Source organism: Paramisgurnus dabryanus, chromosome 15 (genome assembly GCF_030506205.2).
Source record: "Paramisgurnus dabryanus chromosome 15, PD_genome_1.1, whole genome shotgun sequence".
NCBI classification, from domain to species: domain Eukaryota; kingdom Metazoa; phylum Chordata; class Actinopteri; order Cypriniformes; family Cobitidae; genus Paramisgurnus; species Paramisgurnus dabryanus.
Window position 1 is genome coordinate 20,299,165 of NC_133351.1, and position 20,259 is coordinate 20,319,423.

The 20,259-nt window shown below is 36.6% G+C and overlaps 2 protein-coding genes across 3 annotated transcripts; both read left to right on the forward strand.

Moving 5' to 3' along the window:
• The first annotated feature begins 837 nt into the window (after window positions 1–837).
• sh3bp4 (SH3-domain binding protein 4) lies at window positions 838–13,429 on the forward strand. 2 transcript variants are annotated; one of them, XM_065292634.2, is made up of 5 exons: window positions 838–945; window positions 3,968–4,174; window positions 4,255–6,596; window positions 11,674–11,862; window positions 12,268–13,429. In XM_065292634.2, the coding sequence occupies exons 2-5, from the start codon at window positions 4,063–4,065 to the stop codon at window positions 12,490–12,492; spliced, it is 2,868 nt and encodes a 955-aa protein (XP_065148706.2). In that variant the 5' UTR covers window positions 838–945; window positions 3,968–4,062; the 3' UTR covers window positions 12,493–13,429. The 2 variants fall into 2 exon arrangements, with proteins under 2 accessions (XP_065148706.2, XP_065148705.2); XM_065292633.2 differs by having other exon boundaries at window positions 849–949.
• Window positions 13,430–15,141: 1,712 nt separating this feature from the next.
• arl4cb (ADP-ribosylation factor-like 4Cb) lies at window positions 15,142–16,651 on the forward strand. Its single transcript, XM_065251510.2, has one exon. The coding sequence runs from the start codon at window positions 15,493–15,495 to the stop codon at window positions 16,069–16,071; it is 579 nt and encodes a 192-aa protein (XP_065107582.1). The 5' UTR covers window positions 15,142–15,492; the 3' UTR covers window positions 16,072–16,651.
• Window positions 16,652–20,259: the final 3,608 nt, after the last annotated feature.

A 20,259-nucleotide genomic window follows, 5' to 3' on the forward strand; every position in this document is an offset into this window, starting at 1 on the left:
CATGTAGCATCGGCTTAAAGGAGGAAAAAACATTATGTTTTAAGAAAAGTTAGGTGTTAAATTAAATTAGATGTACGGCCTGGTTTCACAGACAAGGCTTAGCTAAAACCAGGACTAAACCTTATTTAAATTAAGATTTCTAAACATGCCTTAAAAAGACGTTGGTGTGTATCTTAAGACAAATCAATGGCATTGGCATATTTGTGTCAGTGCAAATTACTTTCAGTTGAGAAAGCTCAACCGTGTATTAGCAAAACAAATGTGTGTTAGACTAGTGTAACACTTGTTATTAATTGTGACTGTAAATAGTATTAAATTTAAGAGTATTAAAGTATTACATCTGTGAATAGTCATGATTTCTGACCATAGGCCAGATCATTTCTTGGAATAAAAACTTCTAGTGTGACAAATATTTCGTATCATATGCCCACCAGATGTCGCCAGATACATAACGTTAGACAACAAAAGTACAAAAGGGTTAAACTTATCAATTGATTAAATGACTCTCTTTTTAAAATGCATGAAACTCAAATAAAGATATTTACCATGCACACTATTTGGGATTTGATATGAGATAGCTAATTTCATAAAGCACATAACTACACGACCTTTTTAATGATTAGTCTCTAGTTAAAATAAAATAAAATAAAATCTAAGCTAAATAAAATCCGTAAAACTTAAACAAACATTTCAACGTTTTTAAAGTTTTTTTATTAAGATTTAAAAAATAGTGTATTTATTCTTAATTTAGTTTTAAAAATTAATTTGTTTATAAAGCTGTAGAAAGTACTGGGTTTGTCCATCTTGATTTCCTGAACTCCTCCCGGCGGATGACGTCACGCCGTGAAGTGAATCGCTGAACAGACGCGCGCTCACAGCAGAAGATGCACATAACGGTGACTTTCTCGTGCACGAAGTGACTGTACAGTACTGCACCTGGATAAAGTGAGTAAGTTGTCATTTACACACTTTTTCCTTTCCTTCCTCAGGTTTATATCGATTTTTGTTGTAGGATCGCGTCTCTTCCCACCATTCAGCTCTCTCTCTCTCTCTTTCCCGCACTTGTTTTTTGACACTTTTAAAACCGTGTTGATTTTTTTATTCTGTTTGACACTTGTCATTTTGGTGACTTTTTACATTTCTGCTTCCCGATGTTTTCACAATCCGTTTCAACTTGTCAGAGGTACACCCACCTCACCACTGGTGGAGGCAGTTACTTGCCTTACATAATGAAGACTGTAAATTTACTCTTTGAGACAGTAAACGACCCTCTATCTCACAATCTTGCAAAAGGTCTTTAACAACCTTGACAGTAGGGCAGGCTATAGTTTCACATTTCTGGTACGAAAATACAGTTTTCCTATCCTCCATGTGATAATATGTGTAACGAGTGTAAATGTTATCAATAGGAATATCTGCTCAAATATTCCCTCAAAAGCTCCAACAGCTACAGCATGATTAAAACGATATGTTTTTTTTTTTCTCATATATTAAAAACATGGGAAAATGCTTTCAGTTAAACAGAACTATGTTGAGGAAAATCAGATTTTACTTTAACGCTTTTTAAATTATTTGATTTAAGCAGGATAAAAATCATCACATTAAATTGAGATGTTTTAAGTATTTTATATTGTTCAAATATTGTATTCAATATGAAGAATATGATTAACTTTCAGTTTCATGGGCAAATTTCATGCATGTCAAAATGCATCTCCCAGTTTGCACGATATCCACAGAGATTTTCAGAAGTTGATACTGTAGTTTGATAAGATTGTGAAACAGAAGTTTGGGGAAATGCGGCACATCCTTATTTCACAGGCATTTCCTCTTTTTTCAAAACAAAAGGTGGAACATATTCTGTCTTTCACAGAGCAGATCCCTTAACCATCATCTCAAACATTAAACACATTACTGTTCAATTTCAACAAATAAAATCATGTAAAGTCAATTGTAGTAGAAATTGTGTCTATGACTTCTTGTTTAATTATCCTGTTTTCTGGAACATTTTGCTCAGAAGCAACCAATCTCTAAATTAATTGTTTCCAAATTACTGTCTCTATTTGTGACCCAGTCTGTGAAAACATAGTGGAAGTCACTTTAGGATTTACTGTTTTTCTACATAAAATTATTCATAATGTAAAAACCAATGTGTGAAAAATAAACTTGAAGTCATTAACATTGACTCAGTGAGGTCATGTTAAAATTAAAAGTGAAAGATATTAAACTTTGGTGTTTCTAATCTTATTATTTGATTATGAGACTTTGGCCTGGATTTCACAGACAGGTTCACAATTGAATTTCAAGCAAAAACTGTAGGTGCTTTAATAATATATGAACAAAATAACATGAAATCCTTTGAAATCTGGTTTCTGTTGTAAAATGCTTTACACAGTTGCTTGGTGGTAAAGTGATGTATCTCTTCAAGAATTGTATTTCCTTGGTTACTTAAACCTAACTAGATTTTTCTTTTACTTAAAGTGAGACTTCACTGAGATATGAGTTTTAAGATCTCAAAAAAAGTGATTTGCTTGAATGATTTGATAACCTGAAGGACTGCATTAGTTCATGCAGTTTCGTAATATGTCTGATAGTCTGTTTATGTGACACGTTCCCAGCTGGGCATTTTCTCTGAAGGCACTACACTGTGTGTGCTTTTTTCCCCAAGGTGGTAGCCATGGAAACCACTGATGTGTATTGCTAGAGAGCCTTTTTAGTTCCTGATCAGACTTAAGAGGATTCCCAGTTCCACCCGAATACTATGCTACTTTTGATATCTAAAAAAGCACGAGCCGTTTGATCCTCAAACTAATATAGCTGTAGCAGTTCAAATGCAAAAGATTTGCAAACATTGTAAACATCAGTCTTTACAGAAAGCATGCTGAATTCTGTCTTACACTTAAACAAAAACCAGGAAAGAAATCCTGTTTTCTCCACAGCATTTTTTCTCCTTTTGTGTGTAAGAGGATGTCAGGAATTAAACAGACGTGTCTGGACAAGAATACATATTTCAAACCTTATTAACTGTACTTGGAGACATGTAGTGGCAAAGTGTGGCATCTTTATGTCAATAGCAATACATGGAAATATATATATATATATATATATATATATATGTGTGTGTGTATGTATGTATGTATGTGTATATATGCGGGTGATTCTCACGAAATCCAGACTTAGAAGGTGTCCAGCATCAGATTTTTTAAAAAGCCCTTGAAGACAATTTTTTTGCACATATAAGATTAAGGTCTGAACTTACTATAACCATTATTTTTAGAGGATTAAAAAAATGTTTCCTATAGAATTATTTACATTTTTTATGTTAAAAAGCTGAAAAAAAAACTACAAAGTTGTCTAGGTACCATGACAAACAATATTTCAACTTAAGAACTGCTTACCTGGTTGCCATCTTGAGTGTCACAGTCAATTATGTCCCTTCCAACAATTTTTATTTATTTATTTAAATGTTAGTTCCTTGAGGGCTTAATTAATGACTGAAAATTGTTGGTGGAGGATGAGAAAATTGGTCTTGGACACATTTATATTACTTATTATTGTCTCTACATTTACCAATGGTCACCAAATACCACATGTTTCTTTACATTAAATGTTTATAGTATAACATGCACTGAAGCTTTTTATTTTTTAGATTTTTTAATTATAAATATTTCCATGTCAAAGAACCCAAATCCAGTCATGGACACGTTAGCGGTAATGAAAATTTTCCCCTTTAATGTGGAAAAAAAAATTTGGTTTGTATAATGTCATTTGAAATCATGTGCAAAATAGTACATGAAGAGATGTTTGTAACTGTGTGTTTCTTATTTTGATTCTCTTACTTTGCATTTACTTTTTTTAATCAAAATGTTTCATGACACCTCATAAGTCTAATCAACTACCGACAACATATCCTTCTGCGGCTGTAGATATATTAATATCTTTATCACTCTCTCACTTTTCCTTACATCAGATACTATGGAAGGCCAATAATCTCTCTCACAGAGAGAGGAAAACATGTCAGAGAAAAGCTGAGATCAGAGTTGGAGTGCTGTAGGACCACACATCATGGCTGCCCATCGCATTCGAACAGCAAATCACAGCACTGTGCTCCCTCGATGCAAATCTGAGGGCACGCTTATCGATATAAGTGAAGGAGTGTCAGAAGCCACCCTTACAGGTGTTCAAATTTTCTTCTCATTCTTACCAGACAAAATGGCTGTATTGTTAACTTTTTGTTTTATTTACCTCATTTTACAGTGCCCACGCCTAGTGCCTTACGACTGGATGCCACTGCCTCATTTAGCTCTGTCAGGGAAGTTATTGCCATTAAGGATTACTGTCCGTCCAGCTTTACCACTCTGAAGTTCTCTAAGGGAGACTGTCTTTACGTTATAGATACATCTGGTGGAGAATGGTGGTATGCACACAACAGTAAAGAGATGGGCTACATCCCAGCTGCCTATGTCCAGCCAGTCAACTGTCGAGATTCCTCGTTCAGCGATAGTGGAATGATTGACAGCCTAGGAGATACTTCAGAAGAGGTGAAAGAAATGGACACCTCTGGGGAGTGGAAAGGGCCCTCGAAATCACAAGAATCATTTCCACAAAATGGAAATCCTTTTATTAATAAGCGATTGTCAACTAACCCCTTTCTGAATGGTGGGCCTCAAAGCACAGCTGACCAAAACGGTAACCAGAAATCAGCAAATCTGTTGGGTGATAATCTCTTGTCTCCTATCTCAAACAACAACAGCACTATTAACAATAATGGGTTTGGAAGTGGGCTATTTAACTCTGGTTCAGGGACTGGTCAGAAGTTTCGCAGAGACAACCCATTTTTACGGAGCAAGCGTTGCTATAGCATGTCAGAACTATCAATCCTTCAGTCCCAGACTGATGGATCTCAAGCTTCCTTCAGTTACTTTGGTGGCATGAAATCACCTAAACCTGAGCATTTTCAGAGTATAGAGGATTTCAAAACGGCATGGTTGAATCACCGTAAACTGACAAGATCCTGCCATGATCTGGACTCCATTGGTCAAAACCCAGGCTGGGGGCAAACCCAACCCATAGAGACCAACATAGTGTGTAAACTGGACAGCTCGGGTGGTGCGGTGCAGCTACCGAACAGTAGTATCAGTATATATGTCCCCGAGGGCCACGTGGCATCAGGTGATACTCAACAAATATCTTTGAGGGCCATGCTGGACCCACCATTAGAGCTTAACAATGATAAATGCACAACTGTAAGTCCAGTGGTGGAAGTAAAACTCAGTAACTTGGAGACCAAGACTCCTGTCACTTTAGAGATGAAGGTATCTGTCGTGGTGAAGATAGAGAGCCGCAAAATGGCAGAGGTGGTTTGTGTGAGAAGCGACTGCAAAGAAGGGCCTTATGTCCCAGTTCCACATGCATACATGTATGGAGATACGGTCCAAGTCACTCTAGACAATTTAGAGCCTTGTATGTATGTATCTGTGGTTGCCCAAGCCCAAGTGTTGGCCCCTTACAACACAGTCTGGGAACACGTTGTAAAAAAAGTAACTCTTGGGGTATATGGGCCAAAACACATCCATCCATCCTTCAAAACAGTGGTCTCTATATTTGGCCACGACTGCGCCCCAAAGACATTATTGGTGAGTGATGTAAAAAAGCACTCACAGTCCACTCCACCTGTCATCCTCCAGCTCTGGGGAAAGCACCAGTTTGTCCTTACAAAACCTCAAGATCTTCAGGTCGGCGTGTATTCCAACATGTCCAATTTCGAAGTAAGAGACCTAGAACAGGGAAGAAGCGTAAGGGGCTTTCAGATAAAACTTGGCAAAGTGGCCCGCCTTGTCTACATGATCACAGCCCGTGATTCTGATGAAATCTCAGACTTTACGTTACGAATTCAGGTCAAGGATGATAATGACTGTATCCTTGCCCAGTTTTGTGTTCAAACTCCACCTCCTCTACCAAAGACAAGCACGGGGAGCTCTGTGCAAAGGCGTTTCCTGAAGAAAAAGGAAGCCAACAAAATTGTATTGTCTCCTCTTGCGGTGACCACAAAGTACCCTGTGTTTCAGGACAGGCTTGTCAAAAACCTGAAATTTGCCAAGTTGTTGAAAACTGTTATAAGACAATCCAAAAGTCAGTATTTGTTGGAGTATCTTAAAGGAGATATAATAACACTTTTGAATGAGGAAAAAATCAAACTTAAAGGACATTTGTGGACCAAGGACTGGTACATTGGCTTCTATCATGGAAGAATTGGGTTGGTGCATGCAAAAAACATTCTTATCATGGGAAAAGTGAAACCTCCGCAATGCAAAGGGCCTGATCTTACCACAACGATCCTTTTAGAGCAAATGCTGAAGCCTTGCATGTGCCTAACTTACATCTACGCTTCAGTGCGGACAATTCTGATGGAAAACGTAGCGAGTTGGAGAGCGTTTGCTGATGCCCTGGGCTACGTCAATTTGCCTCTGGCGCATTTCTGCCGGACAGAACCAGAAAGCGAGCCAGAGAAAGTTGCCTCTGTTCTTGAGAAACTTAAGGAGGACTGCAATGCAGCTGAGGGCAAGGAGAGGAAGTCTTTCCAGAAGGAACTCATGAAGGTAAAGCACTGGGGAATTTGGGTGCATATTGACAGCATCTTTAGGAAATATAAAAAAGGTAGAGTTTATATAAGACATACTTTTTGTTCAGAGTAGTTTATAACTGTCCCATACATCAATAACATGCTCTTTACAAAGCCTGCATTATAGGTTCATAAAACATTCTCCTCTGAAATGTGCTGACTGACTAAACTGATCCAAATGAACCTGACCTGAAATGATGTAGGACATTTTGAAGCATTAGCAACCTTTATGGATAGGATATGCTCATAAATAAAGGTACAAGATGGTACAAAAGGTACAGTACCTAAAAAAAGTACACAATGGTACCTTAGATGTACATACTGGCCTTTTAAAATGCCCACAGCCAGGAACATGTTTGGCAGACTTTCCCCACATTTTTCTCTTATCGCCTCTGTTCTACACAAATAATAATTCCTTGTGCTTTCGTCTTACTCCTCTTGACTGGGCTAGTTACATTTCTAAAACTCCCAATGTCCATGATGATTTATATGCGGCAATGGTATTGTGTTAACCTTTTATGTCAACATGTTTAAAGAAGTCCATAACAAGTTTTTTTCTCTTAGCAGAATTTTAAATGTAACAATATATATCTTTTTACAAGTTTAGCATTGATGCTTATGTAGCAGTATTCATCATGCGTGTGGCACATGTCAGTATGATGAATAGCTCTTTTAGCTCACAGTTTCATTAGTGCAGTCAGTCTGTTCAGAGAATTAAAGTGGTGCTGTAACAGGATTTGGAATATATAAAGAAGATTCTTGAAACTAAAACACCAAGATCAAGAAATTATACATTAATTATTTATAACACTCTCAGCTGCAGATATTTGTAAGGAAAGTAGTTTTTTACAATGGCGGCCGGTAACTTTTTTTTCGAGGCCACACAATGCGAAGTTCGTCAGAACATGTGTGTAGCCCGTAATGTGTGTGGTTCATAATTTTAAAATATGTGTTTGGCACGTTGAGTGAACCTATGTGCATCACGTTTCTTGTCAAAATAAGTGACTGCTGCAGACGCGTCTAAAGGGACGCTTGTGTTTGCCAGATACTCGCATAATCTCATGCGTAATCAGAGTTTACTGTTAAAGGGAGTGTCTCTATTTTGTGAATCAATGATTCTTGGGAATTTGGATAAAACAGGTTTAAATTTTGAAAAAAAAAGTTTGTTAAATTACAAAATCTGAAGGTATATCATTATAGACCAAGGTCTTGGCTGTTCAGCAATTTCAAAAAGAAATTTCAAAGATGACGGTGTTGACATGTTATGGTTGTCACAGTAGCAGTGTCCAAAAATATGAACAAGTTTAAGAGAAAATAGCAAACATACAGAGGCTTGAGTGATCTTGAAGCATGCAGTTGAGCAGAAGGTTTGAAAATGGGGTCCTCAGGAATGCAGTTGACCCTATAGTTGTCTGATTTTATTGCTTTTTATAAATATCTGACGGTGGTGACGAATATGTGGGACACATTTTGAGCAATCACAAAATAATTGTAAATATTGTTCAAAACACACTGTTTGTAGTTTTTAATACATATTACAATGTACTCTTTCATGTTGTAAATATATTATTCAATTCAATTATTACTTTTGGCTTTTTTAATCAAGTTGAAATGATTATCTCTTAACTGAGGAAAGCTGATTTTGTAGGCAATGGGCCAGCATATAATCATTAAATTAATAAAAAAATTAATAAACCTATAAAAGAACCTTACATATGTGCATAAGGACCCCCTGATTATAACATTGATTCTTTTTCTTCATATAAATGTTATTTATTTCCAACAGAATTAGCACTTTTCTTTGCGGGACATGTTTTTGCCAAAGTTTCAAGAATCAGAGGAATACATAAACGGTTTTGACGCGTATGCAGCAGTACTTACAATTAATGAAATTTAAATGAGTTCGTTATTTAACACAGACGATGTTAGATCAGAAATGTCTTGTCTGCAAGTGTTCATTTTTCACAAAATAGAGTAACGCGAGTTACAAACTTTCAAAATTTCAGTAATTGTATCTGCGTTACTTGGTTTAAAAAAAATACTTTGTTACATGCTCATTACCGCTAAAAGTAGGGGAATTACAGTAACGGAATTACTTTGTAACACGTTACTCCCATCACTGTTTTTAACACAACTTGTGTTGTCCTTTTCATTTATTTTAACATGAAATAACGCCTTAAATGGCATGACACACACAATGTGTAAAAAATTAACACATCATTTTTTACAGTGTGGATAAACAGAGTGACATTATCAATACAACAATTGCTTAATAAATGTACTAAAGAACCACACTAATTCACTCACACTGTATGGTCAATATTGGTATAAATGTGTTTTTTAGATTCAGGTTTATCTGGTTGCCATCTTCGCCAACCTCTCGAGATGCTGTGTAAACAAACCGTTCAGTAAACAAACCGTTCAGTCAACAGGAATCTAAAGAGGATGTTTCTAATGTTGTATTTTAGGCATCTTGTGCCTAGATGAGTTTATATGCATGCAATTTGCTTGTCTAAAATTAGGGAATGGTTTTTGGCGGTCATTTGTGACCATCTCAAACGTGACAATAGACCTGTGTTTGAAGATGCCGGAAGACTGATGGAGAATCTAAGTTGTGCAGATGTTTCCTTCCTTATTGTTAGCTTCTAAACAAAAGCATCAAATATATGGAATAAGCGTCCTAACTGCCAAACTCTCCACACCCAGAAATCTCCTTCCAAGAAACTGAAAGAGGTTTTGCTCATTAAATTTTGAAAGATTGTAAGCTTGAATGTTTTACTCCCCGTTAGAATCTGTCCGATGTGGGCATTATCAAAGGTTTGAGTTAGTCAAACCGAGTCTGGAGGCAGGAGATTTTGTTTGCCTGTAGGTTCCTGACTGATGTGACGGGGTCACAGTTGAGACCCTAGGAAGCAGGTGCACATGAAAGGCGTTATCTTACTTCTACTAATGTACATAGTCTGTGTGTACACAATGTGATACATTCACACACAGTTAGCTTTTCTGCTCCTATAGACAGTTTTAGCAGCAACAACATACATAAACTTTCGGTAGACTTCCACAAAAAAATCAATAACAACTGATTCAACTGAACCCCTCTAGGGTAGATTATTCTGATAACAAGCACAAGTAAATTATCTTCAAATCATTGCTAAAGCGTATCAACTACTAAACTGCACTAACTTATACAATATTAGCTACAGATCCTTGAATTTTTGCCTGGCTGCCAAACCTCTCTTCACACAGCGATCACAGCTCTCCGTGTCCCCTTGTCTTTAGGAAACCAATACGTTTTTATTTTCGACAATATATTTGTTCCAAAGATCAGTTTAGCCACTAACCAGACAGATAAACAAACACAGACTGGAAGTTAACTTAGGGCCAGACGCACAACTGTTACAAAGCGCGTGTGTCTGATGAAATCGTCTATAGTCAGTTTGCTTATATTGCTTCTTAATTATGCATGTGTAAAGTCTTTATTCAAGACATTTTCTAAATGTATTATTGTCATGTAAACTGGATAAAAGAGAAATGAACCAAGGCTCGCCCTCATCTCATTCTTCTGTTTGGGGTCGGTCATTTAGCATGTCTTCTGGGGCATCAGTCCTGTGTTCCTCCCCCTCTGAGCAGACATCCTGTCATTCCAAGCATTCCAAGCCACGAAACTGGATCAGAGATTAGCAGGTTTAGGGAGTGTAACGTGTGCTTTTGTGCACTTGCTGCTGTTTTGTGTTAAAATTTATGTTAAACATCTGCAGTTTTTTAACTCATGTGAAGGTGCGGAAAACAAGACGTTAAAAAAATAAATAATCACGTTTATGTAGCTAGAAGAGAATTGCGGTAGCAAGCGCAAAGGGCACGGGATAAAAAATGTTATAGCTTAAATGATGCACTTTTGATAAGCATGTCTGTCAAATGCATACATGAAAATTATTAGCTGTTTTGTGATGCTAACTACACCTCATGCTAAAATTCTGCTTTCAATTTTTCCTTGCTGTTTTAGCTGGTATGGTCTGCACTGAGGCATACTTTTTAGGGGAAAACAAATAAAAATGCTAGATTAAAAATTGAAAATAATAATAATAATAATAAGAGCAAGTAGTTACAGAGATCCAGCAATATGTTATTAAGGAATTTTAGCTACAATATATTTATGGGTATTTTTCCCAGACAAGGCTAAAACTAGTCCCATGCAGACTAAAATGTATGTTTGCCTTAATTTAAAAACATATGGCACTGACATATCTTAACATATATCAGTGTCATTGTTTTGTCACAATATGCACACTATTATTGTTTTTTTGTAAGATATTTCTGTAAAACCTACTTAAATATCCTAAAAAGGCCCAGTCCTGGATTAATATAAACCCTGTCCGAAAACCGCCCCTAAATGTCACACCGACTCTCTGGGGCAAAGGAAGATCACATAATAGAGAGAGTATATGCCAACTGAACAACCGGATATCCCTCCCAAACATTTCCCTCATTCAAGGGGACTAGAGTTGCTCTCATTATATTGTGCTCATTAAAGCATGCATCTCACTTCCTGGCCACATATCAGCACATTTATCAAAGCACTGTGATCTTTACTGGTCATAGGCCTTTGTCTTTATCAACCATTGAGATGATTTACAATCAAAGTTGTAGTTTGTGTTGTTTTCTGTCCATTGAGAATTTTGAAATAGTCAAAGAAATTGTATTGATCCTGAAGATAGACATCAACAAGAATACTACACAAGTTACTTTACCATTGACTCAAATTGCAGTAATTTACTTTGAGAGTGGTTAGAATTGTTACTATATTAAATATTTGCATAGATTAAATTTCTTCACTTGTCATAAACATGTTACTTTTGAATGTTCAGATAATTTCTGCATTACTGGGTTGTAAATGCATTGGCCCCAATTTTTCACATCAACAGCATGCCTAGTTTTTACTTTAAAAATCTATTTTGTGACTTTACAAAAGAATTATGAGTAAAAGTAGACCCATACATGATCTGCTGTCCTTTGTGCGATAATAAACAGATGGTTTGACTTTATCTTTCATCCAGGCACTTCTGAAGATGGACTGTCAGGGCCTGGTTGCACGACTGACCATGGACTTTGTACTGTTGACCACAGCCGTGGAGGTTGCAGGTCGCTGGAGAGAGCTTGCTGAGAAACTGGCTAAAGTGTCCCGCCAGCAGATGGATGCATATGAGGCTCCACACAGAGACAGTGAAGGACAGCTGGAAAGTGAGGTAAAAAAGCCTCACCAGTAAGTGTCTGTGGCAGGAAATAATATAGAAAAGAAATGTTTGTTTAATAATATTGTGTTTTTGGAATTAATAATGTATGTGTCACGTAGTTAAAGGACAAAATTATATTCCTGCATGAATCAATTTCATAAAAAAAAACAAGAGGAAAAGAGGAACAGAATATTTTCCAACATCTTGCTACAAGCTTGCTGTCATACTGTAGCTTGTTTCACTGATTTAGATTTTAGCATGGATTTACTCTGAGCATACAGATTTAACAACTTTTATGTTGTCGTAACTCAATGTAGGACCAATGCAATATATAATAAATATTTAAAACCATACATTTAGGTGTCATTATAATGTAGTGTTGCAAACCTTTTATATCTGCTTTTGTGTCTCTCTAAGGCCATGTGGAAACCTGCCTATGATTTCCTGGTCACATGGGCAGCTCAAATTGGAGACAGCTATAGAGACGTGATTCAAGAACTTCACACAGGCTTGGATAAAATGAAAAACCCCATCACCAAGCGTTGGAGACACATCACTGGCTCCCTTATTCTTGTCAACTCCCTGGATCTCCTGCGCAGCTCTGCCTTCAGCACCTCCCCTCAGGATGACTGTGCCATATGAGGAGTCTTTGTTTATACAATAGTTTTTAGTTGTTGGTGTTGCACAACAAATTGAAAGCCAACTGAGTTCAAATGAGATCTTTAGGGATTTTATACAAATTAAAAAAACAAGTGACTTAAAAAAAACTTTAATGTGAAAAAAGACTACATTTCTTGTTAAGCATATTTTATTGTTCACTGTAGAATACATGCTTTGTAAATTTTGTACAAAATTTATAATTTTACTGTTTAATATATCATGTACTATTTGTTTGTTGTTTTTTATGCATGCTGGATGCTACATCCCTATTTCAGCTTTTTTTCTCTGTTTAAAGTGTTTATTGTTGATACAGTTTTGCTGATGCATTAAATACTTTTGTATAAATATAAATGCTGGAATAATAAGTGAAACAGTAAAAAATGAAACTATGATGTTACAGATATCCATCAGTATGATGAGATTAAGAAATAACTTTTGCTGTAAACAAAATGTAAAACAAAAAAATATAGTTCAAATACTTTGTGTAGTTGTTTCCTGCATAACAGTTAGAGGCAAAGAAACAATATTAATATTTCTTACTGACACAATAAAGCAGAAAATATAAAAAATATTTAAAATAAAAGCTTTTTATAATGCATCTAATGTGCCTAAGATGTTTGCACACTACTGTATACAGTACAATTCTGTAGACATTTTGAATTAACGTTATGGAAATGTACGTTATTTTATTAACATGCACTTTGCTGTTTTTCCATGATGATGTTTGTAGTTTATGTAATGTGATTCATGTAACTTGTAAAGACATTATGGTCCCGTACAAGAGTACGAGACCTTGCTGTGTGTATATCTAGTGTACACTAAGCAAAGTCTTAATTAGCATGTGTATTAATTCTTCCACAGACAGGCACGTGTCCTTTGTGATAAAAAGAATAAAACAAGTGTTTTTAAAAAGGTTCAATACTATGACTTTTCTCACTGGACACTTTTCCTGTAAACATGATGACTGTATTGCATACAAAGACAAACAGGACAGACTTTGCTTGACAAAATGTTTTCAAGTTCATTTTCTTGAAATGCCAAATGAAAGTTTTACAACTCTCAAGTTCTTTCTAGATGTGAATTCCTGCTTTATCACTCCTGCGTAATTTTTCTCACAGCTTGACAGCTTCTTTCAACAACATTATAACCAAAGTAAACATTCATCACTGTGGGTTTAACAAAAATGTGCTTATATTTGCTCTTACTGGAGACATGGGCATGAAGGCTGCATAATTCACTTTCACAAGCCTTTAATCAGTTCTCTCTCTCTCTCTCTTACACACACACACACACACACACACACACACACTGGGGCTGTTGATAAGAATTCATCAGTATGATGAGTGTACAAATAATAAACGTATACAGTCAGTTGTGTAGTATTTTTATGAATGTGTGCATAATTCTAGAACTTTTACAAAAATTTTAGCTTTATTTCTCTCTACACAACCAACTTTTCATCTAAACACTGCCAAGTTCTATTGCAAATCTACCACCTAGTGGACAAAAAGTAAATTTTTATGTTTTACTTTTTTTTAGGACAGTGGTTTTCAAACTGGGGGGGCCAAAGGGGGCCGCGGGATGTTGCCAGGTGGGCCCCAGTTTTATGAAATTTTATGAAATACATTAATTCATGAATTCTGTGTAATTAAAAAAAATAAAATAAAATAAGGCTACTAACCTAAAGCACTACGTTTTTGTATAATTTAATGTTGTTTTATTAAAATGTTGAGTTTTAGAACAGTTTTTTGTCACAAATTTTCTTTGGGGGGCCGTAAAGGAATGCACCGTACACAAAGGGGGCCACACGCTGTTTTAAGACACCAATTGACTTTCAGATTATGCTGGGGTAGGAAATCATGACACCTTGCTTGCGCATAAGTAGTTGAGGTTACGATTTTGATTGAATTGCTTTATTGTAAAATTAAAGGGAAAATGTAAAAAAAAATGTATTGGTGTAGTGTGTTTCTTTTTATTGTGTGTTTTGGGACATATAGGATTTAATGGTCCCAACCCAACAATGGTCCCAACCCATTTTTACAAACAATAAAATCCCCATTAAAAGCATTTATTTAAATGGAATTTCTGTTATGATTCATATTGTTTTTTTCCAGCATGGTTGTATTTTGGCTCATTTAAATTTGGAAAACACTCATGGGGTGTTATTTAAAATATCATTTTGTGAAATGATTTGTCATTTATCTTTACACAAAAGGGCATATAAAATCTTTGTCGTATATAGACGGCAGGTGGCGCGATAAATCAAGAATTTTCGCACATCAGAAATAAAACAGGATTTCTATTAAAAAAAAACTATAATTTCCTATATATATTTTTGAAAACCTACTTGTTTGTGTATAGCTTTTAAATGGTTGATTTGCACAAATCCTTTAGTTACTGCAATGAGCACTAACCCAGTGGCTTACATTATAATGCCATTATTTAAACAATTTTAGACGGGATGTAAACAAAGAGTTTAGACAATAAGTGTCGAGATTAAAATGTGTATTATGTAGGAATGTTTTTCTCACATAATGATAGAGATAGAGATCGTGATAAGCAGTGCACAGGGGGGTTGTTTTTCACATGAATACGGGCGGAGTTTGTTCAGCGCGTGGGGAGCACAGCTGCGGCTGCAAAGCTTCATTCATTACTATACATTCACTCGTGCTCACCACTGCGGGACTACAGACCATTGTCGTGTACCCTTAAAAGATTTTTCATCGTCTTATTTCTTCACTAATGTCGTAGAGCGCAAAGGGGTCTGAAGAGACTGAACACAAGCCATGGAATTGTAAGCAGTTTGTGAAGAAAATGTTGATGTGAGCTGCGACTGCGCAGACTCTGTGATAGAGGAGCAGCAGCTGATCTCAGCAATAAACGCGAAGCTATGATCCCTTCAGCGAATTCAATCTAAATTTGGTTGAATCGCTGTTGCTTGGGGACCGCAGTGGTTTTTGCTAGGGGGAACGGGATTTCAAAATGGGAAACAGTTTCTCCAACATATCCGCGTTTCAGTCTCTCCACATAGTGATGCTTGGCTTGGACTCCGCAGGGAAAACCACGGTTCTCTACAGACTGAAATTCAACGAGTTTGTTAACACCGTGCCCACGATTGGATTCAACACGGAGAAGATCAAGTTAAGTAACGGCACGGCCAAAGGATTAAGTTGTCATTTTTGGGACGTCGGTGGACAGGAGAAACTCCGGCCCTTGTGGAAATCTTACAGTAGGTGCACGGATGGCATTATTTATGTGGTGGACTCTGTCGATGTAGATCGTCTGGAAGAAGCTAAGACGGAGCTGCATAAAGTGACCAAATTTGCTGAAAACCAAGGAACGCCATTGTTAGTAATTGCCAATAAACAAGACCTGCCTAAATCTCTGTCTGTGGCGGATATAGAGAAACAACTGGCCCTTCAGGAGCTCACACCAGCCACTACATATCATATCCAACCAGCCTGTGCCATCATTGGCGAGGGACTTCATGAGGGAATGGATAAACTGTATGAAATGATAGTGAAACGACGAAAAGCCCTAAAACAGAAGAAGAAGCGATAACAGAGGACCTTATAATCATCATCGCTGATACCTTTAGGCATGGGATTTTATCATTGCACTGTTGACATTCATGATATTTGTTCTCAAGATGGACTTGTGTCTGACATTTCAAGCATGTCAATGTGACAACAATGAACCAAAAATGATTTCTTTTACATAAAAGGGCTGGTCCCCTTTAAGCTGCCAGTAATTTGCATAGCCCGAGTTTGAAGGACTTCTGTACTGAGCACTGTGAAATCCCTGTAACACTGTTATGTGGAAATGCTTTGACTGTTTTATTGAAACAGTTATGTGGAGAACCCAGAATGAATTTGGGGTCTGAGAAAACTCATATTCCAAATATTACTGTAACGTCACAGGCCTGATGTGACATCATGAAGATGTCTAGAAACTCTGAAGGACGTATGATGGTCCTGCTGGATAGGGCTTTGCCTGCAACACGGTCCATCTCTAAGCACTTTTTTTCTTACTGAGATAGTAGTGTACAACACTGTAGAGCAGATATTAGACTGCCGGTGTATTACAGAGTCAAAATGAATCCAAAAGTATTTTTTGCAATTAAAATGTGTGGTAAAGGAAATGTCTCATCTTCTCTCACATTCATTTTGGATCTGCATTAGTGATCTAAGTGTTAAACATATTTATAATGTGTTCAGATGTATAATTCAAGACTAATCTTAAAGTCTTTTACATTTTCCAAGAAAATTAATGTTACGGTACTGTGAAACTGCCATTTTGATAACATAGGTTTCTGCCCAAAGCATCTCCTCATATGAACTGATTATAGAAATAGTCTGTTTTGATCAGAAATCTATTTAGACATTAAAATATGCATAAACAACAATTAGCCTATGTATTCCTTTAAATTTATATGTAAAAAGTTTTGAAGTTTAAAACTCTAATGGCTCTAAGCTTTAAATCTCTTTTCCTTTCAACACACCTAAATCAAACAAAATGGGCTTTGCATGGGAAAACTTTTACTTTAAAAATGTTAAGTTGATAACTTATGTGAACTATCCTGGCATAATCAACATTTGATCACAATGGTTCTACTAAAAACACAATTCTTTTAAGGTTTGCATTTAACTCGCATCATTTCTTACAATTTGTGTGCTTGGACACTCATGTCGTCTTTGTTATATTAGCTGCAGGTAATAATACCTCGTTCCAGCAGTGTTGACAATGGTGTCTTTCTATCCCATACAACTCTTTTATCCCACAAGGAACAATATGGTCTCTACAAAAACCACCATTTAGAAACCAGCTGCATTTAGCCAATTGTTGTGTTCTTATGAGTATGAGTGAATCTTTGTTTCTGTTTGTTTTATGAACAAACTGTTCATAAGCTGTACTAAATGTGACTATATGAATAGTTAGTTTTGTTGCATAAATCTCTTAATAAGAGAATATTTTGTTATAATCAGAAGATAAGAGCCTGTTGATCTGATTTGCTATGTGAGATGATAATAGCCTCACCAAACATGAAACTTTCATGAAGATCAGGTTTCAAAGTGGCTTTGTGGAGACAGAAGGCAATTCCCTGTGTAGCATTAAATGGACAAGAGATGATGCCATAATGAGGTCATTGAGACGATCATTATTACTTTTGTCAATATAACATCCCTAATGTACAAAATCAATTAGGATTAAACACACGTTCATAAAAATGGAAAGGTGACGACATTTGTGCAGGAAATGCACATCATTACACTGTGGCAAATCTTTGTTTTATAAAGATAGTAACAGTTATTGATGAGTCAAAGACAGCATAAAATTTCACAAAAACACTTTGTGGTTTAAACTGTTGCTTTGTTAAAGTCGCAATGAAATTGAAATGAAAAACTATATATGTATTTTTAATAGTGTGGTATTATTAACAAATGACTTATCTGTGAGCTTCATTATTTTTTAAAAATTCGTGTGTGCTCATAATCTTTAATCAAAAATGCAAATCTCCTCCCCTCCTCAAAACGATCTCTCTTCACTTCCGGTCAAAAGTATGGCAGGTGGGCGGGGTCCGGGAGAAGATCGCAGTGATTAGCAATTAGCAACACGACCCAACTTCAAACGATCCAATCAGATCTCGATGGACAAATTCAAATCCAGCCCTGCCTTATTTCATCTCAAAAGCCGTTTCATTCGGATATACGTCACCACGGGGAAAATAAGGCAATCGCTACTTCCGTTTCATGGCGACTTTAACCTCTCCACCCCCTGTAGATGTTATATTTCCTGTTTTTCTTAATTAAACCCCTAATGTTTAAATTCAAAAGAAACCTATGAACATTTGAAACTATGACTGTGTGTGTGTGTGTTTTGTCTGTAGGCTATTCTTCCACCTGTGGAACATGTTGTCAGTTTGTTTTCTCAGCTGCATTATGGCCTTGGGTTGGCTCCTTTTGTTTAAAATGCTGGCCTTATAATGCCATTATGTGTATGGATGTCTGGTTGTCTGATAAGAGCATACAGGATTTTAGCTGGGTTTTTCCTCAAAAATGCAAATATGAAGGAGTTTTATTTCGTGAAAATGTATCCAATTGTGTCCTGCTGAAAATTCATTTTAAATGCATCAAGCGGCCCGTTTCTGCTCTCAGCTCAGTGTTTGCAGCAAATGTGCCGGCCAGGAGGTCAATCGAATGCAAACCTCTGGCCGTATGTGAGCTCTGCTGGTTTCTGTGTTAATTGTGTGAAAGAGTGGAGGTGCCTGAAAGAATGAAAAGTGTGAGATGGTTGAGTGAGAAATCCAGGGAGGAGGGGAGGCCTGTTTACTTTTCCCTTGAGAGGGGGATGGAGGACAGAGACGCATAATGGCTGTCTGTGTCGGGGGTAGGGTTGGGTGGATATCTTAAGGTTCCTTGAGGGAGTATAAAGAAAAAAAAACCCACAGTAAATGGATGCAAATCAATGTCCTCCCTCTCATGGGAGAGAAGTACAGAAGGAGATTCACAACCCCCCAACTCTCCCCATCCGGTCAGTTTCACCAAGAATCACGTTTCAAAAATCTTTATTGGCATTTAACGTTTATACTCATAAAACATAATTAAAAGTGGCCTACAAACATACAATCTGGATAACAGGCTCATTGTGACAAGTTTTTAAATAAAAATGGGATATAAATCAAATTGGAAACATAAAATGTGTTAACCTTCTTTTTTGCAGACAGTCGAAACAATTGTGGTTTTCTGTCAGCTCAGTGCTTTATGAAACATTTTTATAAATGAAACAACAACACGGTTAAATTTAAATTATAGAGTGTCAGTGTATTCTGACCCCAAAATGTAACCCATGTTGTTATGTATATTGGTTGGTTTGTTTGTTTTGAACAGTATCTGTGTTTGATTCACAGTAAAAACAATAATTATACCATAAATTTAAAAAGCGTCAGCTGAATGCATGTATTTAGCCATTTTGCATCATCGTACTTATCTTGCGCCACCTGAACAAACATCGGCAGTGAAAACAATACAATAACATTTCAAAATACTTATTTTTTTGTTATTTTATATTTCAGCCCTTGAATGGGCCTCCTCCTGAACCTACAGTCAGGATACCTTCTTTTCCCAGCATGCTAAGCTGCAAATGCAGACATTGTTTGGTGTGAACATCTTTGAATTTGTTTAGATGTTGTGCAGTTCCAATTTATGATAAGCACTCTTGAGAGACATATAACTGCATATTAGCTGTGAAAAGAGTCAACGGATAAATCTTCATGACTGGTTTGCAATTTGTTTTGTGTGTTAAACCATTTGGTCTCAAGAGAGAGTGCTTTTGAAATTTCGCTCCAAAACAAAATCCAAAAACAATCTTAATCACATAGAGACATAGACAGTAGCTTGGCCTGGAATAAACAAACATTGCCAGACAAAAGCTGTACTGTATTGCCAAAGCCACAGAGCTCTCTGAAAACCAAAGCAATGAGAGTGTGAGAGAGCCATGATGCTTTATTTCGTTATTCAAAGAGTGGAGATGAAATATTATCTTATGTACAGGCTTCAGGCAAAACAGGCTTTCCCTGCTAAGGCCAACTTGACTTTCTTATCGTTGAGTTTAAATGTAACATAGCAACAGAAACCACAAATGGATAATAGATCAATGAGAAACAACAGTTACACCCAACTGTCTTTGTGTATGAGGTAGAAATCTGGGTCGCATCCCATATCCACCACTCTTTTATGTTTTTAGGTTATT